The sequence below is a fragment of the Heptranchias perlo genome, chromosome 2 (genome assembly GCF_035084215.1).
Source record: "Heptranchias perlo isolate sHepPer1 chromosome 2, sHepPer1.hap1, whole genome shotgun sequence".
NCBI lineage: Eukaryota > Metazoa > Chordata > Chondrichthyes > Hexanchiformes > Hexanchidae > Heptranchias > Heptranchias perlo.
The window spans coordinates 149,997,793-150,010,266 of NC_090326.1; the positions used below are offsets into that span (position 1 = coordinate 149,997,793).

The 12,474-nt window shown below is 43.5% G+C and overlaps 1 protein-coding gene across 2 annotated transcripts in view; it reads right to left on the reverse strand.

Moving 5' to 3' along the window:
- Positions 1-12,474, reverse strand: part of rbm33a (RNA binding motif protein 33a) — a 167,729-nt gene that overhangs the window by 132,141 nt on the left and 23,114 nt on the right. For both annotated transcript variants that reach the window (XM_068008257.1, XM_068008249.1), the window contains exon 3: positions 3,193-3,241. In XM_068008257.1, the coding sequence (XP_067864358.1) occupies positions 3,193-3,241 (49 nt within the window). The remainder of the gene's footprint in view (positions 1-3,192; positions 3,242-12,474) is intronic.

Here is a 12,474-nt window from a genome sequence, read left to right on the forward strand (position 1 = left end):
TGCCTGCTGCCCTTGTCCCTCTAGGTGGTAGAGGTCGCGGGTTTGGGAGGTGCTGTCGAAGAAGCCTTGGCGAGTTGCTGCAGTGCATCCTGTGGATGGTGCACACTGCAGCCAGTGCGCCGGTGGTGAAGGGAGTGAATGTTTAGGGTGGTGGATGGGGTGCCAATCAAGCGGGCTGCTTTATCTTGGATGGTGTCGAGCTTCTTGAGTGTTGTTGGAGCTGCACTCATCCAGGCAAGTGGAGAGTATTCCATCACACTCCTGACTTGTGCCTTGTAGATGGTGGAAAGGCTTTGGGGAGTCAGGAGGTGAGTCACTCACCGCAGAATACCCAGCCTCTGACCTGCTCTCGTAGCCACAGTATTTATATGGCTGGTCCAGTTAAGTTTCTGGTCAATGGTGACCCCCAGGATGTTGATGGTGGGGGATTCGGCGATGGTAATGCCGTTGAATGTCAAGGGGAGGTGGTTAGACTCTCTCTTGTTGGAGATGGTCATTGCCTGGCACTTATCTGGCGCGAATGTTACTTGCCACTTATGAGCCCAAGCCTGGATGTTGTCCAGGTCTTGCTGCATGCAGGCTCGGACTGCTTCATTATCTGAGGGGTTGCGAATGGAACTGAACACTGTGCAGTCATCAGCGAACATCCCCATTTCTGACCTTATGATGGAGGGAAGGTCATTGATGAAGCAGCTGAAGATGGTTGGGCCCAGGACACTGCCCTGAGGAACTCCTGCAGCAATGTCCTGGGGCTGAGATGTTTGGCCTCCAACAACCACTACCATCTTCCTTTGTGCTAGGTATGACTCCAGCCACTGGAGAGTTTTCCCCCTGATTCCCATTGACTTCAATTTTACTAGGGCTCCTTGGTGCCACACTCGGTCAAATGCTGCCTTGATGTCAAGGGCAGTCACTCTCACCTCACCTCTGGAATTCAGCTCTTTTGTCAATGTTTGGACCAAGGCTGTAATGAGGTCTGGAGCCGAGTGGTCCTGGCGGAACCCAAACTGAGCATCGGTGAGCAGGTTATTGGTGAGTAAGTGCCGCTTGATAGCACTGTCGACGACACCTTCCATCACTTTGCTGATGATTGAGAGTAGACTGATGGGGCGGTAATTGGCCGGATTGGATTTGTCCTGCTTTTTGTGGACAGGACATACCTGGGCAATTTTCCACATTGTCGGGTGGATGCCAGTGTTGTAGCTGTACTGGAACAGCTTGGCTAGAGGCGCAGCTAGTTCTGGAGCACAAGTCTTCAGCACTACAGCTGGGATGTTGTCAGAGCCCATAGCCTTTGCTGTATCCAGTGCACTCAGCCGTTTCTTGATATCACGTGGAGTGAATCGAATTGGCCGAAGACTGGCTTCCGTGATGGTGGGGATATCGGGAGGAGGCTGAGATGGATTATCCACTCGGCACTTCTGGCTGAAGATGGTTGCAAACGCTTCAGCCTTGTCTTTTGCACTCACGTGCTGGACTCCGCCATCATTGAGAATGGGGATGTTTGCAGAGCCTCCTCCTCCCGTTAGTTGTTTAATTGTCCACCACCATTCACGACTGGATGTGGCAGGACTGCAGAGCTTTGATCTGATCCGTTGGTTGTGGAATCGCTTAGCTCTGTCTATAGCATGTTGCTTCCGCTGTTTAGCATGCATGTAGTCCTGAGTTGTAGCTTCACCAGGTTGGCACCTCATTTTTAGGTACGCCTGGTGCTGCTCCTGGCATGCTCTTCTACACTCCTCATTGAACCAGGGTTGATCCCCTGGCTTGTTGGTAATGGTAGAGTGAGGAATATGCCGGGCCATGAGGTTACAGATTGTGCCGGAATACAATTCTGCTGCTGCTGATGGCCCACAGCGCCTCATGGATGCCCAGTTTTGAGCTGCTAGATCTGTTCTGAATCTATCCCATTTAGCACGGTGGTAGTGCCACACAACACATTGGATGGTGTCCTCAGCGCGAAGACGGGATTTCATCTCCACGAGGACTGTGCGGTGGTCACTCCTACCAATACTGTCATGGACAGATGCATTTGCGACAGGTAGATTGGTGAGGACGAGGTCAAGTAAGTTTTTCCCTCGTGTTGGTTCGCTCACCACCTGCCGCAGGCCCAGTCTAGCAGCTACGTCCTTCAGGACTCGGCCAGCTCGGTCAGTAGTGGTGCTACCGAGCCACTCTTGGTGATGGACATTGAAGTCCCCCACCCAGAGTACATTTTGTGCCCTTGCTACCCTTAGTGCTTCCTCCAAGTGGTGCTCAACATGGAGGAGGACTGATTCATCAGCTGAGGGAGGACGGTAGGTGGTAATCAGCAGGAGGTTTCCTTGCCCATGTTTGACCTGATGCCATGAGATTTCATGGGGTCCAGAGTCAATGTTGAGGACTCCCAGGGCCACTCCCTCCTGACTGTATATCACTGTACCGCCACCTCTGGTGGGTCTGTCCTGCCGGTGGGACAGGACATACCCAGGGATAGTGATGGAAGAGTCTGGGACGTTGGCTGAAAGATATGATTCTGTGAGTATGGCTATGTCAGGCTGTTGCTTGACTAGTCTGTGGGACAGCTCTCCCAATTTTGGCACAAGTCCCCAGATGTTAGTAAGGAGGACCTTGCAGGGTCGACTGGGCTTGGTGTTTTGCCGTTGTCGTGTCCGGTGCCTAGTGGTCCGATGCCGGGTGGTCCGTCTTGTTTTATTCTTATTATGACTTTTCGTAGCGAGATTTTACAACTGAGTGGCTTGCTCGGCCATTTCAGAGGGCAATTAAGAATCAACCACATTGCTGTGGGTCTGGAGTCACATATCGGCCAGACCGGGTAAGGGCGGCAGGCTTCCTTCCCTCAAGGACATTAGTGAACCAGATGGGTTTTTACGACAATCCGGTAGTTTCATGGCCATCATTACTGATACTAGTATTTTAATTCCAGATTTTTATTTAATTAATTGAATTTAATTAATTAAATTTTTTAATTCGCCAGCTGCCGTGGCGGGATTTGAACTCATGACTCTGGATTTTAGTCCAGGCCTCTAGATTACTAGCCCAGTAACATAACCACTATGCTACCGTACCCATTTGCTAGTTTTGTTACTAATTATACAAAAAAAATTTAAAATTGTGAGAAATAGGAACATTTTAATGGTCTAATGAGTGAACTCAAAAGAACCACCACAGAAACTTTTCTGTTTGCCGTACCTTTTTGCTCAACCCCCAGTCATCACTAAGCAGGTCATCTTCAAGATCACTGTAAGAAAGACACAGTAATTATTGTCTATAATTTCATTCACTGCTGCAAAAAAAATTATGCAAAGACACATACTGCAGATTTACCACTGTGTTATCTAGTTTGAAATGGTTAAATTACCATACACTAGCAGAGCAGCATTTACTAAGTGGGACATAGAATGGCTAATATTCTGATTCAGCTAACTATAAAAAAGAATGCATATTCAATAAATTTTGGTACATTAAGTTGCACCGACATGCAAGTTATCATGGTCTGCAAACTTGTACAATAGTAAACAAAAAGACACAAAAGTGCAAATTATGTACCCACTGTGAAGAATTATTTTTTAAAAAATGCATCAATGGCATAGTATCGTAATAGGTACAGCACATTTGGCCCATTGTGCCTGTGCCAGTTCTTTAGAGGAGCTATCCAATTAGCTCCATTCCCCTGCTCTTTCCCCATTGCCCTGTAAATTTTTTCTCAAGTATTTATCCAAATCCCTTTTGAAAGTTACTGTTGAATCTGCTTCCAACACCCTTTCAGGCAGTACATTCCAGATCATCATAACTTGCTGCATAAAAAAATGTTTCTTTGTTTTGATCACCTCTGTGTCCTCTGGTTACCAACCCTTCTGTGTCCTCTGGTTACCAACCCTTCTGCCACTGGAACAGTTTCTCCTTATTTACTCTGCCAAAACTGTTCAGGATTTTGAATACCTCTTTCAAATCTCCTCTTAACCATCTCTGTTCTAAGGAGAACAGCCCGAGCTTCTCGTCTCTCCACATAACTGAAGTCCCTCATCCCTGGCACCATTCTAATAAATCTCTTCTGCAGCCTCTCCAAGGCCTTGAAATCCTTCCTAAAGTCTGGTGCCCAGAATTAAACACAATACTCACGTTGAGGCCTAATCAGTGCTTTATAAAGGTTTAGCACAACTTCCTTGCTTTTGTACTATATTCCTCAATTAATAAAGCCCAGGACCCCATATTCTTTTTTTAACAACCTTCTCAACTTGTCCTGCCACCTTCAAAGATTTGTGCATGTGCATCCCCAGGTCTCTGTTCCTGCATCCCCTTTAAATTTGTACCATTTAGTTTATATTGTCTCTCCTCATTCTTCCTGCCAAGGTGCATCACTTCACACTTCTCTGCATTAAATTTCATCTGCCACATGTCTGCCCATTTCACCAGTCTATGCCCTGCTAAAGTCTGTTACTATCTTCTACATTTGAGTTTCGTGTCATCTGAAAACTTTGAAATTATACCCTCTATATCCAAGTCATTAATTTATATCAAAAAGATATATATATTTTTTTATATATAAAGGCATATATAAACTTAATTCATTAAAGACAAGTAGAGAAGTGCATCCAATTCTGCATCAAGATTTCCATTTTTGATCCAGACAACTTGTATTTATATAGCACCTTTAATGTAGTAAAACATCCCAAGGTGCTTCACAGGCGTAATCAGACAAAGAGTGACATCGAGCCAAAGAAGGAGATACTAGGACAAGTGACTAAAAGCTTGGTCAAAGAGATATAGGTAAAGAGGCGAAAGGTTTAGGAAAGTAATTCCAGATCTTACGGCCTAGACAGCTGAAGGCACAACCGTCAATGGGGGGGGGGGGGGGGGTGAAGGGAGTGGGAGATGCACAAGAAGCCAGAGTTGGAGTATCACAGAGCTCTTGGAGGGTTTCAGAGATAGGGTGGGGCGAGGCCATGGAGGGATTTGAAGACGAGAATAAGAATTTTAAAATCAAGAAGTTGGTAGACCGGGAGCCAATGTAGGTCAGTGAGCGCAGTGATGGGTGAACACGGCTTGGTGCAGGTTAGGATACGAGTAGCAGAGTTTTGGAGAGGCCGGCCAGGAGAGCATTAGAATCGTCGGTTTTGCAGGTAACAAAAGCACGGACGAGGGTTTCAGTAGCAAATCAGCTGGGCAGGGATGGAGGCAAGCGATGTTATGCAAGTGGAAGTAGACAGTATTTATGACGGAGAGGATATGGGGTCGGATGTTCAGCTCAGGATCAAATAGGATGCCGAGGTTGCAAACAGTCTGGGTCAGCCCGAGAGTGTGGCCAAGCAAGGGGATGGAATCAATGGCGAGGTAACAGAGTTTGTGGTGGGAGCCGAAGATAGCTTTGGTCTTCCCAATGTTAAATTGGAGGACAATAAAAGGACACAAACATACATGCATAATTCCACTTTGCAGTCCTTTCACTATGGTGGAGCAGATGCAATAGGTGAACAATCCATGTCATATCCTGATGGTGCATCAGAAGCAACAGCACCAATCAAATTAAAGACATCCTCTCACAATAAAGCAGTTTAATTTAAAATACGGTACACATTCTGCAAAACACAACAGGTGGGGCAGTAACTGCTGGAGCTGATCGCCCACCCGTTATAGAAGCCACCCAATTTTCATCCTGTTGAAATCAAAAGTTCATCTAATCCAAGTCTGTGCTCCAATCCTTACTTTCATGCAGCTTCAGGTTGAACAAAAACATTTCTTACTATTAGAAATTTGGCATGAGAATTAACTATACATATACAAAGACTGAAACCTATTTACAACACCAACTTTTAGGGCAGACTCCAGTGGTATTTACAGATGGCCATTTCCTAAATAAAGTTAAAGAATGAATCATTGCCTAGCAAATTTAGCAGAATGACATCATTTCACTAAAATCCAAGTTTCACTTTTTTTATTCTTTCTCCCTTTCAACTTCCTTTACATTTTCTACTCCAACTTCTGATCCAGGGAGATGCAGGTGTTGTTCCGATATCCCTGCTGCTTGCCTTAGCTCCTTTGAATCACTACCTCAATATCCTGTGGCCAAAATATCTTTCTCTCACATCATTAAACCCATCTGCTATCTCTAACATTGATGGCTTTGTAGAATTTATCAATATTTTGTCAAGCAAAATCTATTACCTTTAACATCACCTCTACTGAAATTATATTTTTTGGTGACTTCAGTGTTCACCATCAACAATGATTCTACTCATCTACTAATAAATTCTCATATCTTTTCAGATGGTGAACGGATAAAAATCGACTTCCTCCCAAATTAGAGTTAAAAGTTCCCCAAAATTTTCCATCATTTTCTTGCCAAAAATCAGGTCCAGAGATACCTGTGCAATGCATCCACGATGTTAGCATCCACTGCGTGCTCTACATACCACGATGATATCACTGATGCAATGCACAGGCATCTGTGCACCTGACTCTTGGCATGACGTTAAATGAAGACTGTGAAATTTGGATTGTTTTTACACCGAGACCTGGATCATCTTCACATGTTACTGTGAGGACTATATTCTTTACACTGTAGCAAATATTAGTTTTTCGTTCCTAGGTTAGGTGTGGAGCAAGGATAACACCTGATTGACCCCTGTCTTAAGGGAACTATCAGATCATACACCAAGGCATTGTGTACTACAATAAGGACAGGACATTTACATAGAGTTTTAACATAGAAAAATGTTCCACGGCATTTCACAGAAGTGTAACCATACAAAATGTACGCCAAGCCAAAGGAGGAGATATTAGGGGAAGCAAGATTGCAACTATTCCCCATAACCTATCATTTTTAAATGATTAATCTACTATCATAGTGGCAGGTATGTAATTGAAGCCACAACAAACATAAGTTCTTGATCTTTATTTTTAAAAAACTATGGAGGGATTAAGTGAGAGTCCGAGTCCCATAAAGGTGGTGTCCATGAACTGTGTAAATAATTGTAGGTTCTCATTTAGCTTGATTGTACCTTTAAGTTCCTTGCTTGCTTTCTTGATGATTTTCTCCAATTTTATGGGCCCAATTTTTCCCATCTTTTTTAACACCAAAAATAAAACTGAAAAAATCTTAAGAACATGGGTTTATATATTGGGAATTCTTATTGACATTCTGAATGATCTCAAACAAGTCAGTTTACCCATATCCCTGATCATCCCAATAATGCAAGTAACCTAGACCTTCTTCTCACCACCAATCCCAAAACAGAGAAGGTTGAGAGGAGATTTGAGAGAGGTATTCAAAATCACCAAGGGTCTGGACAGTGTAGATAGAGAGAAACTGTTCCCAATGGCAGAAGGGTCAAGAAACCAGAGGACATAGATTTAAGGTGATTAGAAGAACCAGAAGGTGACAGGAGACAAAAACTTTTTTTTAAAAACACAGCGAGTGGTTAGGATCTAGAATGCACTACCAAAGCGGGTGGTGGAGGCAGATTCAATCACGGCCTTCAAAGGGGAACTGGATAAGTACTTTTAAGGAAAAAATTTGCAGGGCTACGGGGATAGGGCAGGGAGTGGGACTAGCTGGATTGCTCTTGCATAGAGCAGACATGGACTCAATGGGCCGAATGGCCCCCTTCCGTGCTGTAACCTTTCTATAATTCTATTTTGTACTGCATGCATATCCTTGCCTCTTATGACTACTGTCTCATATCCACTTCTTGAAGAATGCCTTACAACAAATCACACTGTAAACTAGTACTGTTTTGTTCTGTGCATTAAATCAGTCAACTGGGAGGGTCTTTGAAAATCCTTTCCTTATTTGCCCTAAACCAAGAGCTTTCAACTTTTCTATATGCCAGTGAAATAACTGATTTTATTCTAGCACAGTGTTGTCCAATACAATAGCCACATGTGGCTAATTGGGAATCCAGATGTAGCTAATTGCATTTTTGATTAGTAAATCAAAAATGCATGGGACTGTCATTGGTCATGTGATCTCAATACTCAGTCACACAGGGAATGTATGTGAGCCTTAAACATTTTCTGCATTTGTTGGTAAAATGGTTAAGACAAAGAACAGAGCACGTGAGTGTTTTTTGATTGTTGTGTGCTTTACTTACTTGGTTACTGATGATTAGTGATATGCTAAAATGGGTGGAGAGAGAAACTGTCATCGTGGACAGTTTGACCAATAACCACTCGGAATAACCACTCGACGCCAGCAGAAGAATGCAAGCCTAACCAAATAACTAGCAGCTCTAACATGATACATCATGGCAAAGGGCAAGCAGCATCCAACCACGGTCTGGATGGAGAGCGGGGGCGGGTCTGGCGTATCATGCTGTCCAAGTCAACATTCTCAGCAATCACTAACAAAGTCAGTTAAAATTCCGCTCGCAACTGGACAAAAACTTAGAAGCTGCACTAAGATGTATGATGTCTGAAATTCACGCTAGAATTCCAAACTTTGGTGAAAGAGAAAAACTGCAAATTTGGCACTGAATGGTTTATTAAGTAAATGTACAGGTTTTCCACTAAAATTAGTCCATGTGGCTAAAACGGTGTCACCATAACCATGCCTGTGACTAGTCAATGCTTTCTACTGAATAACACTGTTCTAGCTGGCATGCAAGGTTTCATACCTAATCCACTTCTGTTGAATGTACATCATGGTTCCATCAAGCATGCCATTCCGCTGATACTTATTAAAATTCTACCCACTGCACCCGACATTTTGATCAGTGTGAAGCTTGCCAAGCCAACTTGATCTCTGCTCACTTGTGTAAATCCATTACTAGCATCTCTAAACCCAACTTTATAAAGAGTCAACTGTAGCCTTCCTTTCCATTTTGGGCACACAGCATCAGCATTAAGCACTTTCACATCAGATACAACATAGATTAAATGCAAATTAAAGCTCTTTCTCTGCTGCCCTGACAACATGCCCCAGCCCAAACCTCCAAAATACCAATGAAGGGTTTCTGCCTGAGTCATTATCTTTTCTTCTTTAAGATGTTGGCCAGGCCACTAGATATTTCCAGCATTTTCCATTTTATTTCATTAACAAATGCAAAAACATTTGCAGATATAAAACAGATTCAGGTTCTACCTTTACCCTCCACCCAAGATAGACCTTACACAAAATTCATCACTGCATATTTAATCAGACTCTACCCTCAGGTGAAAATCCTTGTGTCGATCCACGTTATACAGAATGCTGAAAAGTTGGCAACTGTACCCATGAGATGAGCTGGAGGGGGTGGAAAGCTGCAGTAGTGAATAATTAATTGGAACAGTCAGTACAGAAGGGTGAGCAGGGATTTTCAATGGGCTGGACATATATATGTGTGTTGTGTACAAATGCACACCAAGGACTCCATGTTGAAGTAGAGTAGTAGGGCATTTGAGAGCAGTTGCTTTGCAAGCAATTCTTTCTTTTAGTGCCAAGTTTGCATTGAATCTTACCGGATGCATGAAAAATGTTGTAGTTTTAATAACCAGTCTGAACATAACATGCAAAATAAAGTTTTTAAACTTTGAATTTTTGTTTGGGGAACTTTACTGCATTCAAATTGGTGCCATATTTAACCACATAACAGCAACTGCACATTCATTCATTATGAAGCACTTTGGGACAACTCAGACGTAATAAAGCACACCATGAATGAACGTTTTTCTTTTGTTTTCCTGGCTCTCCACCAGCCGTTCTTTGTGGTCCCTTACCAAAACTTCTGTGAATCCTACTTTTTACCCTTCATCCTGATGTACAGCTGCTGGCTCTTCAAAAGAAGGAAGTGGCATTTTTAGTTTACTTTTCTATTCCAACTATAATCTTAAACTTGGACAGAAAAGAAAACTCACTCCATCCGGTTCAATCATTATGACCGGCATCATTACCAGAATTCATACCCTCTACATTCCGATAAGGCTTTTTACATATTCCTAAGACTTCGGTCAGGATGTTATTGCTTCCCACTAACCTCAAGATGCGCATGACTGAACTGATCCCACCTTATGCAAGCTCGTCAATCTTTCCATCTCCTCTGAAATTTGCTTGCCCACCATAATCTTAAGTAATTCTCTCATGCCAATTTCACTACATCCCTAAAATGGAAGCTGTGCTTAACTCTCATTGTTCATCACATTGAAAAGTTCCAGCCGAAACCACAATCACCATTTTGGTTTTGGAATTTCTGTTCTACTGGTGATCTTGTTACCTTAATATAGATCTAAAATTCCGCACTTCAAAATTTGGATGAATGCTATTGCCTTGGACATTTTCAAAGAATTTCATGTCTTGATTTCTTCCACATCTTTCAATGGGACAATAAAAATCTGGTTTCAGTTCTTCATGTAGTTTGTTCATGTCTTCCAAATCTAACCCACCACCACTCACCTGTGTTTTGTACCCGTACTCCTTCAACTATCAACATTCTTGACTTCACAACCTCCTCTCACCTTAAATGAAATTCTGTCTCCTCTATTGAAACAAACACTTTTTCCATCAATAATTCATAATTCTCTATAAAGCCCCAAACCCAAAGACAAATACTATCTTAAAATTGGGGAGGCTCTTCTAGCTCTCCTTCACTATCCTGAAACGGCCACAAGAAAAAAAAAATCTGGTCATTTGATAAGCAATTGTTTTCTCATTTCCTCTCTCTTTCCCTGCCACTCCTTCCCTCACCGCCCCTACCCTCCCCTCCCTCGTTTTTACTTTATCAATGCTATTATCGTCAGTACCTCTGAACTTAAATCATGATTCAGTTTCTACTCCAACTCATTTTTGTCCTGGGCCTCAAAATTGTAGAACTTTTATCCTCTCAATCTTTCGTTCCTCCTACTATCTTCTAGTTGTTATAACCAAACTTGGCATCACCTGATCACTACTCCTAATTTACCATGTATTCTCTTTTACTTGAATATGGGGGGCTTGATCAAGAAATTTGCAGATGATACAAAAATTGGCCATAAGGTTGATAGTGAGAAGGAAAGCTGTAGACTCCAGAAAGAGTTTGTTGATGAGGTAACAGAGAGGGTAGATGAGGGCAATGCAGTTGATGTGGTGTATATGGACTTTCAAAAGGCGTTTGATAAAGTGCTGCATGGTAGGCTTATCATCAAGATTTTTATTCGTTCATGGGATGTGAGCATCACTGGCAAGGCCAGCCTTTATTGCCCCTCCCTAATTGCCCTTGAGAAGGTGGTGGTAAGCTGCCTTCTTGAACCGCTGCAGTCCTTGAGGTGAAGGTTCTCCCACAGTGCTGTTAGGTAGGGAATTCCAGGATTTTGACCCAGCGACAATGAAGAAACGGCAATATATTTCCAAGTCGGAATGGTGTGTGACTTGGAGGGGAACGTGCAGGTGGTGTTGTTCCCATGTGCCTGCTGCACTTGTCCTTCTAGGTGGTAGAGGTCGTGGGTTTGGGAGGTGCTGTCGAAGAAGCCCTGGTGAGTTGCTGCAGTGCATCCTGTGGATGGTACACAATGCAGCCACTGTGCGCCGGTGGTGAAGGGAGTGAATGTTTAGGGTGGTGGATGGGGTGCCAATCAAGCGGGTTGCTTTGTCCCGGATGGTGTCGAGCTTCTTGAGTATTGTTGGAGATGCACTGATCCAGACAAGTGGAGAGTATTCCATCACACTCCTGACTTGTGCCTTGTAGATGGTGGAAAGGCTTTGGGGAGTCAGGAGGTGAGTCAGTCGCCGCAGAATACCCAGCCTCTGAGTTACTCTTGTAGCCACAGTATTTATGTAGCTGGTCCAGTTAAGTTTCTGGTCAATGGTGACCCCCAGGATGTTGATGGTGGGGGATTCGGCGATGGTAATGCCGTTGAATGTCAAGGGGAGGTGGTTAGACACTCTCTTGTGGAGATGGTCATTGCGGCCCATGGAATAAAGAGGGCAGTAGCAGCATGGATACAGAATTGGCTAAGGGACAGGAAACGGAGAGTAGTGATGAACGCTTGTTTTACGGACTGGAGGGAGATGTACAGTGGTGTTCCCCAGGGGTCAGTGCTGGGAACACTGCTTTTCTTGAAATATGTTAATGACTTGGACTTGGGTGTGCAGGGCACAATTTCAAAATCTGCAGATGACACAAAACTTGGATGGGTAGTAAACAGTGAGAAGAATAGTGACAGACTTCAAAAGGATATAGACAGGCTGGTGGCATGGGTGGACAAGTGGCAGATGAAATTTAACGCAGAAAAATGTGAAGTGATACATTTTGTTAGGGAGAACGAGGAGAGGCAATATGAACTAGAGGGCACAATTCTAAAAGGGGTGCAGGAACAGAGAGATCTGGGGGTATATGTACACAAATCATTGAAGGTGGCAGGTTGAGAAAGTGGTTAAAAAAAGCATACGGGATACAGGGCTTTATAAAGGAGGCAATGAGTACAAAAGTATGGAAGTTATGAACCTTTATAAAACACTGGTTCGGCCACAGCTGGAGTATTGTGTCCCGTTCTCGGCACCGCACTTCAGGAAAGATGTGAAGG